This window comes from Melozone crissalis, unplaced genomic scaffold (genome assembly GCF_028551555.1).
Source record: "Melozone crissalis strain CALT ecotype California unplaced genomic scaffold, PUWL_Pcris_2 ptg000033l_1, whole genome shotgun sequence".
Classification (NCBI taxonomy): Eukaryota; Metazoa; Chordata; class Aves; order Passeriformes; family Passerellidae; genus Melozone; species Melozone crissalis.
In genome coordinates this window covers 16,707,068-16,727,205 of record NW_026535811.1, presented here as the reverse complement: position 1 = coordinate 16,727,205, position 20,138 = coordinate 16,707,068, and the positions used below count along the sequence as shown (strand labels likewise).

Genomic DNA, 20,138 nt, shown 5'->3' with positions numbered 1-20,138 from the left:
AGTAGCTTTTAAATAATGAAATTCATACCAGTGTACATTTATTGGCAAAGGGTTCAGGAAAAAGAAGAGCTGAGGATTATGAGGACTGCAGCTAACCAGAAAGAGAGGGGAGAAGAGCAGAGGTGTGGCTGAGGTTGGTGTGGACAGGAGAGTGGCAGGGGAAAGCTACTGATGGGTCTGAAACTGGAATCCTGCCTGTGCTGGTGGGGAAAGTCTCAGGTGTAAGGAAGGGAATGGAAGCATCTCTCCAAAGCAGGATTATGGCTGAACCATCCTTCTCTCTCTCTCTGCTGAATTGAAATCTGGAGTTCTCCTGGCTAACAAGAGAATGGGCTGATCCACTTTCACTGCCCACTGCACACGAGCTGCTCTCTGGAGAAACTCACAGCCTGCTTGTGCTGTGGATGTCCATGGAGAGCTCACTGACTCTGCACCTGCTTGTCTATAAATAGACAAAGGGCCTTAGCCTTGGGGCCTTGGACACTTCTCCAAGACCTCCAGACAAGTTATAATAGTCTTGTACATCCCTGGGGCTTGCAGCTCTCATTCCTTTCCTCACATGAAAGAGCACAAGGACTTTCAGAGGTGCTGAGTGAGAGGAGAGATGTAGCAGCTGAAGTGCCTGATTTTACATCCTCTAACAACCCTCTGGCTCTGATCTGCCTCTACAGCAGCAAGAAGTGTCAGTCAGAGGCAGAATTTCACTTCCTCAGCTTCAGAAGACAAACACATGTTCAAGAATTTAAATTGACTTTCTTATTCATATTACTTGGTATTTCTGTTGTTATTTAAACCCAGGATCATCACATTCCAGAGCTCAAAATGGAGAGATTAGGAATTGCATTCAACCCTAATGTTTGCCACACCACATTTTATACATTTGTTAAAGAAGGAATGTCTGTTATACTATTTGTTGCTGGTCAGCAGAAATATGCCTTTATGATAGAACTGGCCTCTGTTCACTAAGCAAATAAATACCATACATATACCTTAGGGGCTATTTAGAAATTAATTCAAGTCAATCAAAGTGTAATCTATTTACTTAAAGCCAAACAGTGGCAAAATGTCCAGCACAAAAGGTACCCCTCTAAATTTATGTCTCAAAAATTATTAAGCATTTATTTTGCATTAAGGTGCATGATACTGGCTGGCTGCACCATTTTTCTGCTGCACTTCTCTTTCACATTTCATCAAAAAGAATAAAAAAATATCTTGGAGATTTGAATCCATCTTCATCAGTTGAGGGATGTAGCCACTGCTTGTGCTGCCAGATAACGAGGGCAGACCTGTTCTGCCAGATCCTTCACTGACATCAGGATAAATCACTTCACAAGCTTAAATAAAGGAAATAGACCTACTAACTCTGTAAGACGTTTGCACAAATCATAAATATTTATTTGACCATCTCTCTGATTTTCAGAATAAAAGAAAATCCAGATTACATTTGCATAGATTCGTTTCATATATTCATATGTTCATTTTCCCATTCTAAAGTCATGTCTTTCATAGATGTGTGTGACTTCTGCATACACATTTAAAGAAGTCTTGCACATAATTATTTCATGTTATATTCAGCCATCAGCAATTGTTGCAAAGTGACATTACTGCAACTGGTAACATTTAATATTTTTATTCCTATCCTAAAACCCACCTATTTTTCCATCAGTCAGACAAAGTAAAGAAAAATCCAGACCCTGCCATCCACACTAAACACACTGCTCCCAATAATTTCAGTGTTATTTCCAATTTTCTAAGGACAAAACACAGGACTGAGCCTAGAGTTACATTCATGCAAGAAAGGAAGAAATATTTTTTTAATTAGGTGTAAGGATTTGAGGGAAAATGCTGGACACACTTGAAACTGTGAAGAATTATGAGGCTGTATTTTGATATTTATATTTGCTGTCTGTATTTTATTTCATTGTAAGGATGATTTTAGGAATCTGACTGCAATCCAATATGCAGAAATGAACTACATGTTCTTTCTCTTCCATTAACTTTTCTTTTTATCCCTCAGCCAGCTCCATTTTCTTTCTCTTTGTATAATAATGATAACAGAATGGTACGAGTATAAGAAGTAAGGATCTGAAAATGCAGAAAATTGAGGACAATTTTGTGAAAAGCAGCCAGAATTCCAGATTTCTAATGTGGGCACTAACTAGCTCAATTTTGCATTTAACCTGTTGGTCTTCAGAAGCATTTTCATTTCTTCAGGATAAAAACCCTAAACAACAAACTCATGAAGTTGTTACCGAGCTGACAGCAAGAGAGAATTTTGCAGAAGTCTGCTGGTTGAAGTGCATCTGAAGAAATTATGCATTCAGGCAGGTAAATGAGGTGTTTCTGTTGTGAATGGAAGTTTCTGGAACTGGCTGCATGAAAGCCAGTGAGTCAACAAGTTGAAAAAAAAAAAAAAGAAAACACAGATAATCCCATATTACACCTTAATCACACCATTTATTACAGAAAGATAACTCTGGAAAGAGACAGCCAAGGTGAAATATTAATCTTGGGGACCTGGATGACATCTAGAAGGTCCTAATGTAGATCCATGAATTTAAAGGTTGATTTGGATGTTGGCCCAGCAGTCTTTAAAGGTTTTTAGCCTTGTTAATCTGGATTGGATCCTGCTTTCTCAATAATGTAAAACAAGGATCATTGTTTCAGCTACGTTACATCATGACATTTGTGATGTGGTTGCATACAAGACATTGCTCCTTAATTATATTCTAAAAGTTACAAAGGTGTTGGAGGCCTTATCCAAGACTATCAGGGCTGAAAATAATCATTCATTAGTGGTAACAGGGAAGACACTCCACTGTGCGTCAGTGAACTTTTGGCATTTTCTTGTATATTCTGCAGAAGAAAAATGGAATTGTTAATGAAAAAAAAATACCTAGGTGGAGCAGTAGTTGGTTTTGGAGTGATTGTTCTCTTATTTCTTATTTAGGTGGAAATTTTGCACTTAACATCCACTCAGAAAGATCTTGCAATGGCTTGATCTTGCAATATTTTGACTCCATTTATTTTACTGAAGTTGTCACTGATTTCTCCTCTCTGTGTGACGAGGGACAGGACCCGAGGGAACGACTGGAGCTGTGTCAGGGGAGGGGCAGGGTGCATATCAGAAAAGGTTCTTCCCCCAGAGGGTGCTGGGGCACTGAACAGGCTCCCCAGGGATGATCACGGCCCCAAGGCTGCCAGAGCTCCAGGAAATGCACAGGGTGGGTGGGATTGTTGGGGTGTCTCTTCTGAGGGAAAAACTCAAACACACAGAATAGCTACTGGACTTGGTGTTTAAATGAATTTATATATTCTATAAATATAGATTCATAAATGGAAGCAGTATCTAATAACCAGACAGAAGGGGTTAATTGGTTAGATTCAACTTAATGTTCCTTCCCAATTTCAGACACCTGTTAGAGAAAAAGGGCTGTTAAACCTGCAGATTACAACCATGAACATGTCAACCCAGAGAGGAGCTGAGCTGGCCTAAAATCAGCCTGGTTCCTGGACTCGTGGAAAGGACCTCTAGCATCATCAAGTCCAACCATCAACCCAGCACCACCACCACGTTTGTCAGTGACCATGTCCTCAAGTGCCACATCCACGTTTTTTGAGCATTCCAGGATGCTGACTCCTTTGACAATCTGTTCCTCTTCTACTACTTGATAAGCTGTTCCATTAAAAAAATTTGCCTATTATCTAATCTAAATCACCCCTGCTGCAAATTGAGGCCACTTCCTCTTGTACTGCCACTTCTTACCTGGGAGAAGAGACTGATCCCCACCTGGCTACAACCTCCTTTCAGGGGTGTTTGGAGAGCACCAAGGTCACCCTGAGCTTCCTTTTCTCCAGACTAAAAGAGAAAAGGCTACTCCCTCCTTCTCATGGGACTTGTGCTCTTCACCAGCTTCATTGTCCTTCTTTGGACATGTTCCAGCCTCTTTGGACACACTCCAGGCAGCTATTCCCAGGGCAATTCTGTCATGGACAGTGCACAGGCAGACTGTGCCAGTCCTGCTTTGTGTGCTGTGTTAGCCCAGCAGGATCCTGATCACACCTGGGGTCTCTGAGAGCAGCAGGTATTTAGCCCCTGGAGCTGGACTGCCAGCAGCCCATTCCTCATGGCATTCTGCTGCCCAAATCCACAGTCATCCTCCCCCTTTGTCCCTGCTTGTTGCAAGAGTTATGGTGGAAACAAATTCCAAAGAGACTGGGACCCACTGAGTCTTCTGCACTGTACGTTGTAAATCTTGTCATACTTTCTCTTAGGATGAGTGTGCACAGAAAATCCAGGTAAGACAAATGATGGCTTTTAAGCCATTTACATTTCAGCACCTCCCAGAAAGGCACAGAAAAAACAAAGTAGGTTGATTCATGACTGTTCCCATTTGGAAAAATCTCTTTTCTAAATCAGCAGTGAGACACAGAGTATAACTGACAATAATTAGCTGCCAGGAAAGGAATGGCCCAAGTGACTTCCTTGTCCTTTTGAATGAAGTCTTCAAACACGACTAGATGGAAAATACAGCTCTGTGCAACAGGCTGTCGATATCTGATCAGGTGCAACTGCATGAAATTACAGTTTGTGTTAGACTTGTGGTGCCACTCCAGGGGCTTTGGAGCCATTTGTACCTCTTAGTCTAAACCAAAATGCTATCTCAAATGATGGGAGGAGTTAAGAGCTGTGCTCCATCCTGGGAAAAGGGCTGGACAGCTGTACAACATCTGTTTGAAAGCTTCCTTTCGAACCATAAAAAGCTGAGGTTTTTTTTCACTCTGTCCAATATTAAGACTAAAATACTGTGTGGCAGAGAATCCTGATTTGTTCTTGCCTTGTTCTGAGCTACATCCCAGCTCTGCCAGAGAGAACAAGTGTGCAGTGTTCCTGTTTAAGACATCTATGCCTGGGGAGTTCATGCAACACAGGCATGTATAAAAGAAACCCCAACTCATAACAAGAGAGAAGAAATATAAACTTTGCAGAATATTACCCAGCCACTGAATGACACAAAGGCAGAGAATTGTCAGGAAATTTATGTTTCACTTATCCAGTCTGGATCTGGCCTAGGTTTTGATTGCTGTTCCCATCACAAATCACAGAAAGCTGCTATAAATAGTGGCCAAATAACTTCCCTTTGGACTTTGGAATTAATTTGTCAATCCAGAAGTGACTAACAGTTTTGGCCAAGATTGAGCTGTACTGGTGCTGGCTGGGAAAAAGTCAGGTTTCTTTCCGGTGCTTCCCAGCTCCTCTCTATCATCACCTCCTGATTTTCCTGTAGCATTTTACAGCTCATGCCTAATTACTTGGGACTGAGAGACCTCAAAGAACCTTGAAATCAGGGACAATATGAAGATGTAGCTTTGTCCAGCTAGATGCTGAATTTAAAGGAAGTGTGTGGACCATCAGGATAGCATTTGCTATCAGACCTTTTTGTTGTGTGCAGTGATAGTCCACATGGTGTGGATCTCTGAAAAACACACACATCAAAAGGCTTTTCTTTCTGGAATTTTTCTGGCTCCCCATAGAATACTTTAGCCTATTACTGCATATGTGCTTCAAAATATTTCTATCCAGTTACACTAACAAATCAGAAGAAGTTGAAACCATTTCAAGTCACCAGTGAAGTTCCTAGAGCCATTTTAATTGCTTGTGCACCAGCAATTACAGGGTGACTCACTAGTTTTTGTAATTCATTTCTGTGCCAATTAGCCAATAAAGATAAGCAGAAAATTAATCAGGCCTCCATGGCCTGTCCTCTCTCTCTGGATTCCCAGGAATGCCACTAGGCAACCCCACACTGACAGGCAAGGGAGAGGGTAAGCCCTCTGGTTTAGGCCCCCTGCAGGCACACAGCATCATTATTTTTTGGACCAGTGTAGGTTAAAATTCTCATTTGATTTCCTTTTCCGCCCTCTTGTCCCCCTCCTGCCCTTCATGTCCTCATTCTGTGTGTGTTCACACCCCAGAGGTGAGCTCATGTGCATCTGCAGGGCAGGAGCTGGGGAGATAGCACTGAGCTCAGAGGTGGCTCTGACCTGCCACCCTCTGCCAGGGCAGGGCTCTGCTGGCAGCAGTGGCACTGTTGTCATTAGCTCTAATTAGCTGTATCAGCTGTGCACGAGGCACAGAATGTCCATGGACAACCCTTTGTGCTAAGAAGGATGGAGGGAGGTCAGGGAACTTTATCATCTGCCATGCCATAAACACTGCCTGGCACACAGGGCTGACTTCCTCCAGAGCCTCAGACAGCAGAGATTTTTGAAATCAGAGCTGTCAACTCATAGCTGTTCATTAGGGCTGAGATACAGCTTAATGAGGGGAGGCTTTGCTGAGAGCACTCACGTGCTGCAGGGAAGCTCCACCAGGAAGAGAACTGCTGTTGGAAGTTGGAAGTTGTACAGGGATCCAGTACAGCCCATTCCAGTAAAGTAGCCTTGGCCAAGTCACACACCCTGATAGCTGGAACCAGCTCAGAGTACACTGAGGCAGAGTCTTGATGTGTTGTGGGCAGCCCTGTACCCATCCTGCAACTGAGTTTCATTAGAACTACACAGAAGCCCAGGATGAGGTTCCGAAATTCTCAGCATCCAGACACCAAAGGGCCCTAACTTCCCAAATGCTCTGAGCACTTGTGCTGCATCCAACATTGTGCAGGCTGTCTTTATTAAATAGCCATAAACTGAGACAAGACACTTCATTTGTAACATTAAAATAAATAGGGATTTCACAGAAACCCTTCAAGTGAAATTCTACTCCCAGGTGTATCGGGTGAAGTGAAATCTTTTGTCATTTAGGGACATGTGGGCTCATCAGACCTGGAGCAATGATGAACTGGAGGCATTTCAGTTCTTGGCTGCATCAGTTTTACCACTCATTCATTACCACAACACTGAAATATTTCACAGCTTTAGGACATTTCAAAAAAAGGAGGAGCCTGATGCTTGAGAGTGCTAGCTAAAACCACTCAGAACCCTGTGGATGTAAACCGAAATTTTCATCTGTGCCAACAACATGTGGCTTTGCCGGCATACTTCCACAATATCACAATATCTTTTAGTACATGGTGCCTGAGAGGGGTTTGGAGGGGAACAGGCTGGCCTCAGCTGAGAAATCTTCAGCTGAAGGAGATGTACATGGTACTGCCTTTCATCAAGCAGAAAAGACGATGGGGAGTCTGAATTGGAACTTGCAGGGCAGAGGCAGGAACAGAACAGTCAAATTTTTTAAGTAATTTAAAAAGAAATTTCTCACTCGACAAGGATCTAGATGGGAGAAGGTAAGTCAGACATGGAGACAGGAAGAGCTGGACTGAAGCAGTGTCCAGCTGCCCAACTACATTTGTCTCAAATCATGAAGAATCCCCAAAATCCAAATTTGGCACTGCTCTCCAGAAAGAAAATACCTGTGAAACCTGCTGGTGACATATGCTCTCCGTCAGTATGGACAGCAGAGACCAGAACAAGGAGAACTTGGCACTGGGAAAAGCTCCTCAGAGCCTGGTGCAGAGATCAGGCAATAGGTACTGTAGTCCTGGTGTGTCTATATATACATGTTTACACATATATAGATATGTAAACATGTATATATAGACACACCATATGTATATATATATGTATCATATGTATATATATAACATGTATATATAAACACACATACATTGATAAAGAAGAAAATCAAACTTGGATGGAGAGTTTGGCATAGTCTTCTTTAAACCCGTGCTCTCTTTGTATAATGTAGCTATAATAATGTATTTTATGGCAATGTAGTTAGCATGGTTTTAACAATAGCTTTTTTCTGCAAAGTGCCAAATATTCTCTTGTTCCTTAAGTTGTTGCAATTCAGGATACTGTTTCTTTGCAGGGATAGGCCTTATTTTACAAGTATAGGCAGCATTTGCGGAGGAAAAATTTCAGTTTAATTTCCCCTGGATTGCCATTACACACACTTAAAAGATAAGCTACTAAAAAAAGCAACTGAAATGAGCTAAAAGAATGTGAATTTTCCTGGCTACTGTATTGCTTCTGTTTTACACCTTAGCAGTTTCTGTTGTGAATGATTAATTCAGGTCCAAGGCATTAGATGAGGCAAATGTGCTGATTCAAAACTAGCAGGAATGCAGGAAGAAATGAAAGAGAATAAGCATGGTAAATATGCAAAACATTTTACAATGAGATTACTTCTGCCAGGTCAAGGCAGTAAAGTTTTACTAGCTTGTGCTATGTGCCTGTAACTGGAATGATGACTTGCAAAATCAACCTTGGAAATATCTCTCTCTGTAAATTCAGATTAATATGCACATTCAGAATGACACAGGAACACGGTTTTTATGCCTTTGGACATAGTTTGTATACCTGAAGTAACCAAAGTGAAATCTGCTGACAGAAATAGATTTTTGAGTATTCACATCTTAAGGTATGAAGCAGTGGCTTAGGTGTTTAGCCTGGGGGCAGGAGGAAAATGTTGAGCTCCTCTGGGACATTCCCTACCTGAGCACCTATATCCAATGTTTCTTGTATCCCCACTGATTCTCTGGAAAGATTCCCCACCACCTCTCATTCTTAGCAATAGGGAACATCTTTCCAGAGTGTATTTTCCATGATTTTCAACCCAACCTGGCCCTGCAGGAGAGAAATTCCGAGTTTACTGATGGCACAGGTCATGTTTTGTGGGTGATAAATGTTTAAGGACAACTTTACAGGTGAGAAGATCACTTCTCTTTGAGGTTGAGAAAGGAAAGGGGGGTGGGGGAAATCAACTTTACATTGCTGGCTTTTGTGGAAATTGGATTAGAAATAAGCAAGCACAGAAGCTAGTCAGTGTTCTTACTTCTTGTGAGCAATCCTGGCTGCTCAGGTGTTTATTGGGAGGATATGTCTATTTATTAACTTCTCACCAGGACTCAGGGGAGTACATCTGGGAATCAGAACTCCTCTGACCAAACCCAAGTTGTTATTGATGATAAAAAAAGAACATTGGTAGAGCTGGAAAATTCCTGGAGCATTGCTTAATTTTAAACCAAGATTTCCAAGGAGGTTTTTGAGTTGAAGATATTGAAGGGCCTTGGCTGAATATATTGGAGGAATCTTTCAATAGGAATAGTGAAGCCACTGGATTTTTGAAGAAAAGAATGTAAAAAAAGAGTAAATTAATTTGTGACTATTGAAGGGAAAATTGAAAATACTAAACATTCTAAAATGTTTTAGTTCATAAATGAGCTATTTATTTTACTGTGATACATTCACGTTGCTTAAGGTCACATTAAAAAAAAAGTGAAGTTTTCTGTTTGAAAAATATTAATGATAATTTCCACAGATTCAAATGGAAAAAACCAAACCCAAACATTTGAAAACAGATAACTAATGGAGAACTGGCTCTTTCCTAAAAGTGACTTTTGTATTGATAAATCTGCAAATTCTGTAGAAAGATTTTAAAATCTTCAACCACTTCCAGTCACAAAACACACAGGATTAAAAGCAACATTAAATATCTATATAATATATCTGTTTAAATATCTACTTTCATTTTTGGATTTTTATTGCTTATACCTTATGGAGACATATAACATCTTAAAAAATGATTGTGCCCCACAAAATTCAAGCACTTTGAATCAATTTGCACTTTTGAAATTTCAAGCTGTTGTATAGTTGATAAAATGAAACAAACAAAAAAATTTCATTCACATAAAAAAGACATTGTTTCTCTAAAAATCAACATTATTTTAAGATGCAGCTTTTTCCTTGGAAGGTAAAAATATTTTCCAACAAAATATAACTTACAGAATAATCATATTAAGCATATTTTAATGTAATGTTAATTGCCACTATTTTTCACAATTAAATTTTTACCATTACTTCATTTCTTTATCTGGAGAGCCAATAAATGATAAATGGGATGCCTTTTTTATGACTCAGCATTTTGGTTATTTATTAAGTTAGCTCTAATATTTCAGTTGCCTTTATCAACTACCTGAAAAAACAAATCAATATCTGATAGGGCATTGCAGCAAGGTATATAAGCATGAGGTTTGTGCTGCTCAGTCTCGGTTTGTCACTTCCAGCCACCTGACTAAGAAGTGACATTTAAATCTTCCTCCTATCCCTGTTATCTGATTTGCAGGAACACAAGACTTAAGCAACCATGTCCAGCTCAGGCGAGGCAGAGCTCCTGCACACATTTAAGGGGATTCCCTTTACCACCAGGTCTTCTCCAGAGCTTTTAAAATCCTTGGATACTTTTGATGCTAGAGAAGATGATGTCCTTTTGGTTTCCTATCCCAAATCTGGTAAGTTCTCATTTTCAATGTTAATTGCAAGAAGTCTTGATCTTGTGTTTCATGTTCTCTGCTTAAACTACTTGGGAAATGTCTGTGTGAAAGAAACAGGAAAGGATGTTTAAGTATGTGAATGTATTATTCTGTCAGTAAATGTTCATATTACAAGAAATATGGGTCATTTCTCAAAATTTGGATTCTGTAATTGAAAACAATCTCAGGTGTTTTCATGTTGGAAAACAAGTATATATTCCTGACCTGTAAGCAAAATCTGTACTTGAAAGATTTTCTTGAGGACTTTCTACATTCAATTATGAGCAAGTAGAGAATTGTATGAAGTTATTTGTGTGCCTCTTGGCTGTAGATTTATTAATTTCTTATCCTCTCTCCACCCACCTCTCTTGGACAGAGAAGCACACATGCAGGGGGGACTCAATCAATACTTTCAGAAATATACAGACTCAAGTTATTGTAAGGAAAAAAAACCCCAAACAAACAGGTTATTCTAAAATAAATTATAAAAACAACTTAGCCACCTCTCAGCTGACAGCAGTTTGTATGATGGAATGGTTTTGGTATCAATATTAACACTTCTCTCAGAGTTACTTTGTAATTCAGATATAGCCCTAATTTTTTCAGTGTTTATATATTTGGAGCCAATGGGATTATTTAGTCATGTAAAGTTTCTTGAATCTGTAGATTAGAAATAGAACTTGTTCACTGGCAAGGTGTTTCTGTATGAAAAATGTATGTTTCACAGTAATAAACATTCATCCTTTTTGTATTGTTTGTTTTGTTTACTTAAAATTCCTCTTCTGTAGGCACTCACTGGCTTGCAGGAGTTATAACAAAGCTTTACGATACTCGAGTCACAGTAACGTCTCCCATTGAACTTGGAGACATTTCCCGACTGGAGGAGCTGAATAAACTCTCATCAAAGAGAATCATCCCAACACACTTAGACTACAACATGTTGCCTCCAAATTTTAAGAATAAGAAATGCAAGGTAAGGCAAAAATGATATCAAAGCAGTAAAATATGTAGAAAGTCTACTAGGAATCTATTTTGTCCTGTTGATCCTTAGTAATTTTTGAATGATTCACAGTTTTAGAAGTGTTTTGCTGTGAATTTTGGAGACACAGCTGACCACCAGGTGAAAGCAGCAGGAAGAGAGACTTGGACTGGTGACTGAGTTCTGCTCCTGCCCCACTTCTCCCATGGGGTGATTTTTACACCAGGCACCACACAAAATAGGACATCAACATCTTTTGATCAAAAGTCTCTCATTAGTAATTGGGGTGTTCTCATGACCTCATTTCCTACTCTCTTAGAAAATCTTGGCTACTTACAGGCTCCTCTGGGAGTAAAAGAACTCTGACCCTCCTGCTGGAGCTTTGTGAAGAGCCCATAAAGGCGTTGGGCAAACAGAGCAGAAATGAGATGAGGGAGGCAGATTCAGAGCACAGTTTTGAGTTCATAGAATCACAGAATCACCTGGATTGGAAAAGACCTTAAAGATCATCTTGTTCCAATCCCCATGCAATGGGCAGGGACACCTACTAAACCAGTTCCTCCTATGCTAATGTGGGAGATTTAAAAAATGAGCTCTGGGTCTCAGATTTTATATTCAAAGTAAAAAATTTCAGGATCACTCAGATCCAGATTTTTGGGACAAAGCTGATTTGAGTAAAAGGCCAAAATTTACATTTTGCAGCTGTCCTTTGGATGTTAATTAGTAAATATTTTCATATGTGAGATATATGAGATAACATGCTGACTCAAGGTTAAAGTTAACACAGGCTCTTTCATAAAACATAAGACATTATCCAGCCAGGGCAAACACACCTCTGTCCACATGGAATTGTTTGCTAATCACTATGGACTCCTTACTAAGCAGAGATTTCTAATTTAATGGCATGGTCACCGAAGGAGGAATTCTAAAAGAAAGGGTTTTGACACTGCAAACTGCCTATGACAATGCTCTATTTACACACAGAGCTTGTCTTAAATAAAGGGAGGATATTATCATTAATAACTACATTTTCTTCATTTGCAGATGATCTACATCAGCAGAAATCCAAAAGACACTGCAGTTTCCATGTTTCATTACTACAGAGATAACCCAAACCTTCCCACTGTAGACAGCTGGACTGCTTTCTTTGACCTGTTCTTAAAAGGCAATGGTAAGGTTAAATGTTTTCTCTTTGCAGTTCACGTTAGTTTGTTATGCACAGAATGACTTAAGAAATTTGAACAGTGTGAAAACTCCTTATTGAACTCCTTATTCATATGGGGTTGGTGGGGATAAAGCCTAATGCCATCTAAACAAGAGCAAATAATAGGATGCTCTCTTCAGCCTTGCAAGGAGTCATTCTGAGAAGCAGCTGCATCATTCCAGCACAGCTCTTTGCAGGTTTTTGCTGCTCTTTGCTGCCCTGGGCGAGCAGGGCTGTGGCTGGTGATGGAGCATGTGAGGGGACTGTCACCAGGCTGAAGGGACAGCTGTGACTGCAGGTCTGGTGTCTTCTCCAGGCTGGGAGACAGCCCTGGGCAGCCCGACAAAGAAGCCTGGACATGTTCCTATAGCCCTTCTGCACACCTCTCCCTGATGTGCTGTCTCAGAAATGGAGTCCAAAGACCAAGGACGAGAGGAAGATTTTTCAGGAGTGGTGGGATGGCAGCTGGCAACAGGACCTTGTTCACATTTTCCACTCCCATATTTAGTGTTTTATTACTCCTTTGAGGACATGTGTCACCACAGTGATGATAACAGCAATAATGATTGATTACCTTGAAAACCCCAAAAGAAAAGTGCTCCTGCAGTCATCATGGACTCACATCAGAGCTCCAGGAGTCAATCTGTTTACTGCCTCCTCCAGGCTTTGGCTCAGATCTGGTGTTCTGAGTCTAGAGCAGCCCTAAGGCACATGCCTCAGTGATTTGCAGGATCTTGGCTTGTTTGGTATCAACTCTGAATATACAATAGTGAAAAAAAAAAAAGAAAGAGGATTCTATTCAAGGCCAGGCTGGATGGGGCTCTGAGCAACCTGCTCTGGTGGAAGGTGTCCCTGCCCATGGCAGGGGAGTTGGAACTAAATGATCTTTAAGGTCCCTTCCAATCTGAAACATTCTGTGCTTCTATGATTTTAAAGCATGTCCTATTTCCCCATAAATGATTAGCCACCTTCTATTTTCCGAGTGCTTACGTGTGGCATAAATAGATAACTATGTTGGTTAAAGAGAAATTTAGGGAAGAGGTGATGTGGAGGGAAAGGTGGTAATTTTTTTCTCCTAGGAGAAACATTTCAAGGTTGTGCTGCTTGATCCAAATCCTGCAGTAGTCTTGCAGAGTTAATATCAGTTCAAAACAAGGGTTAGGACACACAGTGACAACTGTAATGAACTCCCTGGAGTCTCCAAGTCTCTCCTGAAGCCACCAGGATTGTGCTATCACTGGCCACATCCCCAGAGCAGCTGGCCAGGGGAGCAGGGTCTAATTGCACACTGTGGAGCACACATGCCTTGCACTTAGAAACTGCCTTATGTGCTGGAGATGGCTCCAGACCAGAGCATTCAGCTTAATTATAGCTATGAATTATAATTTATACTTAATTACAACTCACAGTTTGTGACCAAAATGATGCCCATTACAAAATTAGAATTTTCTGCTGGTGGTGGTTATTACGCAAAGTCACAGATCTGGAGAATTCTTGCTGAACTTTCTCTGTTCAAGCCTCTTCTCAGCCCTGCAAGAGGTTTTCATCTTGCCTTTGAAATAGAGAGGTCAGAATTTTGGTTTTTAAAGGAGCTGAAATTTAGCTGTGTTCCCATGGTTCAGCAAAAGGAGCATTCAGACAAAACAAATCAGCTACAAACCCTTCTATCTGTGTCACTGGCTGAATGAGGCATTTGCATGAGTTCTTTAAGTAATTCTTCTTCAGCATTTAAAAATTATACAGATTCCCTTCTTGTGGGATGAAAGAGAGGTAACAACTGTGTGCTCCATTTGCCAGCCTGCTCATTTCATCTCCTGATGAGGTGATCAGATCTCTGTGACCACAGACATGCAGCAGTCATCTGTAAGATGTTCACATCTTGTTAGGCCAGTACATTTTACTTCATTATTGGCCTTTCCTTAGATCTGGAGCCTGCTTCCACTACAGAATCATATCTCAGAATAGTATCTGGCATGAAAACAAATTCCAACAAGAGTGGAAACCTCTTTGGAAGTTACTTTTGTAAATTTGCATCACTTGTCACAAAGAACTGCCAGTGTTTTAGAGGATTATACATACAAATTATTCCCCTAAATGTGATGTAGCATTACAGTTATTTATGAATAAAGATTTTCTGGATCTCTTTACATGGGTTTTCCTTTCAGTTGTCTGTGGATCCTGGTTTGATCATTTCCTAAGCTGGGAAGAACATGAAGATGAGAAAAATATCCTCTTTTTGTTCTATGAAGACATGAAGAAGGTAAATATGCTCTCTGCTCTTGGCACAAAAGGCATTACTTGTAAATTAGCATCATTAAGACATCAAAGAAGAAGTTATAAAGAAAAAGGAGAAAGAAGGAAAATGTAAATATGTATCTTTGGGCATGTTTTTTATTTGCATGGAATTTAGTATTAACTAAATAATTCTGACTATAAAAGTTATATAAACATGAAATCTTGTGAGAGTTGCATTTCTTAGATGCAGGAATAGGACTCATATTAGACAATTTTCCTCAGGCTCAGGCAGAACTTAAGTTCCCCTTTTTTTGTCCTATGGAAAGACCAACCAAGGACATCTATTGAGGATCACACATTAATTTGCTATGTTTGACATTTCAGGTGAAATTTTCAAAAAGTGATGTAAGACAACAGAACTACTCACATTTGGGACTTGTGTTCCCAATAAAAAAGAAAATTAGAGGCTGGAGGGGTAGGGAAAAACTTCACTATTTTTAAAAAAGAATAAGTAAAATGTCGACATACCTTAGCTTTAGGAGAATAAGTTCTTAGGTGAATAGAAAACATTTTCTAGTGTCTCCATGAAAATAGGTTTGTTCATTTTTTGGGAGGAAAAAATGTCAACTCCTAGGAATATAAACAAACCATTTTGGATGCTGAGTCACTTGTTATATCTCTAGATACAGCATGTCCAATGAAACAAGCTGCTTGGAGCTGGGCTTTGAGTATTCTATTTCCAGGGAAATAATTCTGAGAGACAGGAGAACATTTTATCTGAAGCGGGAGATAAAATTGACAAAGTGACTGTGTGTGATATGACATATTTATTTATTAATTTCTGTGAGTATGGCTAAGAGGGGAATCAGGCTTACTGCACCTGTCATGTGCACAATCCAATGACATATTTAGCTTTGCTTGAAAGCAAATAAATGTGTGACAAACTCATTTTGTAATAAAAGGGATAATTTTCAAATCAGCTAAAAGTCTGATAATCAGCCCAGAAACATAAAAGCTGTATTTTTCTCATACCTCAGGATCTCCCTAAGGTTGTAAAGGAAATTACTCTGTTCCTGAATTTAAATGTCAGCGATGATGATATCCAAGACATCTGCAAGAAGTCCTCATTCTCAGAGATGAAGAATGACACAGAGAAGGAGAACAGCGACCGCAGTCACACCGTGTGTGCTCTGACATCCAACAGGAAGCTGATTTTCCGAAAAGGTAAATTCCTTTGTGCCTAGCATGGGAGAAGCAGTGGGAATCCCGACAAAGACTGCAGTGCAGGTCTTTCCTGGAGTCTTTGGGTCAGCCCTGGGAAGTGATGACAGGATTCTTCGGCCTGAATCCCTATTAAAAATGACTTCCTAACTTCTCTGGCTGCAAATTCACATTTGTACTCGAGAAGCACAGAGGAGTCTGAACTATTGCCTGACTGATATTGCTCTGTGGGAGCTGTGGAGCCAAAAGGAAAGCCTCACCCAGAAATACTCTTTATCTGTCTTTTTTTTAATCTAAAAGTTGACCACCTCGGTGTTTTACAACGTCTCTCATATCACCTGCCAAGGTCACTTAGTTAACTAGAGTAAGAAAGAGCCAGACACATTCCTTCTGAATGAGTCTGCTCCTATCGCCCCTTATCTTACTGAAATATTCCTGAAGAAGGAATATGCTGACAACAACAACAACAACAACAGAATGGTCATAGGTAACTTCCAGACCTTGGAAAATTTTCCACAGTTCTTAGTTCAGATGTCATTTTAAAATACCCTCAGGAGCTGTTTTCTTGCTCCTGGCATTTCAGAACCTTCCACAGGTTTGGATAACAAGTCAATCAAACCCACTGGTTTTAAAAATTATTTTGATTTAGCTAATTTTTGAACAACAACTGATAGTTTAAAACTAGGAGTTGTTTCAGTTAATAAACAGAGAAATATTACCTTCCATTAATTCACAATGGTTTTACCAGTCAGCAAAAACAAATGACAACATACTGTCAATAAAAAAGAAACAAACAAAAAAAAAGAGATGCATTTTTCTCAGTCAGTGAACTTGATAGATATGATGAAAATGTTGAGAAATCCCAACATTTCCACATCCAAGCAGTTCCTTTGCTAATCCCAGACGTTTAGCTAGTTTCAGCCAGTTTACAGAGCAGTTATATGTATATATTTTGCTTTGGGCTCTCTTTTCCTGTCCTTTAGGACAGCATACTGAATGCTATTTTAGTCAGAAAATGAGAAGATTATTTTATTCAGGTTTGGGATGCAGAGTCTTTAGAAAATGCACATGGAGGGAAACTGTAAGCATTGTCTCATAAAAATATATCAGTTTATAAAACAATTTCCTTTTTGCTTGAACTGGGTAACAGTTGAAACACTTTTCAACTGGTGTCCATGGCCACCCAGAAATATTCAACTGCCCATTTAAGTAGCTGGACATCTCATCCATAAAAATTCCTAGAGATCAGGAGCAGGTGTAAGGGTGGGATTAATTTGTCAGGCCATTCTGGGCTCCTTTTCTAGGAATTTTTTTTGTCAGTGACTTTTGGGCTACCACTCATTTAATAAATTTAGATGGTGACTACAATTTCCTGTAAAGGTCCCTTCCCACCCAAACTGTTTTATGAATCTATGAATTTTTTGACTATTTACAAGACCATCTAGTAGAGAGACTCTTTACAAGGGCCTGGTGTGACAGGGCAAGGGGGAATGGCTTCACACTGACAGAGAGCAGGTTTAGATTGGATATGAGGGAGAAATTCCTCCCTGTGAGGGTGGTGAGGCCCTGGTACAGGTTGCCCACAGAAGCTGCGGCACCCCCTGGATCCCTGGCAGTGTCCAAGGCCAGGTTGGATGAGGCTCAGAGCAACCTGGGATAGTGGAAGGCATCCCTGCCCATAGCAGGGGGATGGAATGAGATGATCCCTAAGGTCCTTTCCAACCCATGCCATTCTGTGATTCTACAATTTCTTCTACTGACTGTGAAAAAAACCCAGACAGAGACCTTTAACTACACTCAGCTAAGGCATGGCACCTGCCCAGATCACCAGGAGCTCTAAATCCCCCTTGGAAAGCTGCTCTTTCTCCACCACTTGTGTTGCTGGCACTAATCAGCTCTGAGGATGAGGGTTCATCAACCTTCAGGGATGATGATCCAGATCTTTCCACCAGAGCATCACTGGAACAATTATGATCCTCACCTACCACAGTGACTGTGGTTAAGAATATATTATCTGTGCCAACTGCAACATTAACAAAACCAGGCTATTTTAAAATCATTTTCTGCTCCACATACTGCTCACTTCACTCTTCTTTCTGTTCCTGCTTTCCTAGGTGCTGTTGGTGATTGGAAGAACTACTTCACTCCAAAGCAGAATATTAGGTTTCAGGAGATATTTAACGAGAAAATGAAACTCAGCAAGATGGCAAACAGTTTCATCTATGAGTACTGATCCCTGTGAAGAACAATATCCAGTTATCAACAAACATGCACAAACCAGTTGGTGGGAAGTTCTGAATGGGTGTTCCCATGAGTTTATAATTCTTCCAGTAGGAAGGATGGGTAAACATGGGTTCTTGAGAACAGGAAAGTTCTGACACAGTGCCAGAGCTGAACTGAGTTCTCAGAGGGCAGGTGTACGTGGTTTCAGAGTCAGGTGTCAGACCTTGGTTTGACAACCAAATCTACTTCATCATTTATTTATTTTCTTTGCTCCAAGGGGATATGAATAGACTTCGTAAACCTAAGAAAATAAAGAATTTTACCCAAGATAATATGAAGAGAAAAACAAGTGACAAACTTGCAAGAAACTGAATGTATAAGAAATCTAAAAACACATCATAAGAAAATTACCAAAAATTTGACCCCAGACTTGCTCCTTCTGCAATAGACCATGATTTGGAAGTGCCTGTCTTATTGGACATTGGTATTGATATTTAAGTTGAAAACTACAGCATTTGAAGATCTGAAGTTTGTTTACAAAAGTGTTTCTTTTTTTCCTTTTCTTTTCTAACACTATATAGTTCTTTGATGTAACTTATTTCTGGATTAGGTACCAGAGAGTCTTTGTGTTTTAAATGCAACTGATACAAATCCAAATAAATTTCAGCACCACATGTTGAGCAACTGTAAATGTGTTTATTTTCCATTTGATTTTCTTCCTGCAAAATTCCTGTTTCCAGTGTTTTGATGAGAAGTATTTTACTTCCCACTCCTTGAGCAACAAAACCAAACCACAGGTCTGAGACAGCTTAATCCAAACAGCACTTATTTATTTACTCTGCCCTGATAAACAGATTTTCCAAGAATCAGCTGTCTGTGTCCACCTCTCAGGGAGTGTTCTACCAAGCCACACAGCTTCAAGACAGAACACAGTTCCTGTGTGTGAGAGAAGCTCCTCTCCTGGGTGTGTTGTTTCTGAGGTACAGAAACAACCTTGTTTCATCAATACTCATCTCCCTCCAGCCACACACTTCACACTTGCCAGGCAGCCACTTCATACCTGCTTTGTGCAAGCTGGCATCAACACCTACTGATTCTGCACCTGCACAAAGACACAGAAGTTATGGTGCCGAGGAGAGCGGGAGAAAAGCCTGTGTGCAGTCCTTTGCCATTTACCAACTCAACACAACCTGAGGGAGATGATGCCCTGCTCTATACAGATAACCATTTGATGTGTTACTTTACTCTTCTGACATTAAAATCACTCACTCTTCCCCTAGAATGCCACTGTTGCCCTCCTTTCAGGTGTTGTTCTTCCCCTATTAATAAGTGGCAAGAGATCAGCTGACGAAAATAATTGAACATTTTACTTAGAGACTTATTTTTTTCTGGCCATTTGAGTATGGGAAAAAAAGCCAGAGGGTCCTTGGGGAAATGAGGTTTGCAAGTGAGTTTAGCTGCACTAAGACTGCTGTAAGCAGTGTTTGTACCACATACTGTATGCACACAGAAAAAGGATTGTTTATATCAACATCATACAACGTGGAACTGTGTGTGAAGGGACAGGATAAGGACTTGCCTTGTGGATCAAGGTAAGCTTGCTCAACTACTTAAACCTACCCACCAGCCAGGGAGGTAACAGTGTGCTGCTCAAAGTAGAGTTAGCTCCCTAGCTGCTTTGGGGGGATGAGGAATGAATCAGTTTACAGCATGGCCTACTGGCCAAATAAAGGATTTACATAGGTTAAAATTAACAAAAAAAAAAAAAAAAAAAAAAAAAAGAAGGAAAAAGAATAAGAAAAAGAAAAAGGTTCGGCAGGGCTTAATCAGAGCTAGGCCATGTGTCTCTGGTGTCTCTGTGCTACCCAAGCTCTGACACCAATGACAGCAGCCTAGCAGGGGCAGCAGTTCAGAGGCACCGCAGGGCACTGCTCCAGTTTGCTCTCTACATTGCCATGTACTG

General features: G+C 40.3%; 1 protein-coding gene across 1 annotated transcript; it reads left to right on the top strand.

The window, feature by feature from the left end:
- The first annotated feature begins 9,623 nt into the window (after positions 1 to 9,623).
- On the top strand, positions 9,624 to 19,920 carry LOC128940620 (sulfotransferase 6B1-like). The gene is made up of 6 exons (XM_054282159.1): positions 9,624 to 10,292; positions 11,102 to 11,286; positions 12,337 to 12,463; positions 14,662 to 14,756; positions 15,769 to 15,955; positions 18,067 to 19,920. The coding sequence occupies exons 1-6, from the start codon at positions 10,148 to 10,150 to the stop codon at positions 18,183 to 18,185; spliced, it is 858 nt and encodes a 285-aa protein (XP_054138134.1). The 5' UTR covers positions 9,624 to 10,147; the 3' UTR covers positions 18,186 to 19,920.
- The last annotated feature ends 218 nt before the right edge of the window (positions 19,921 to 20,138 follow it).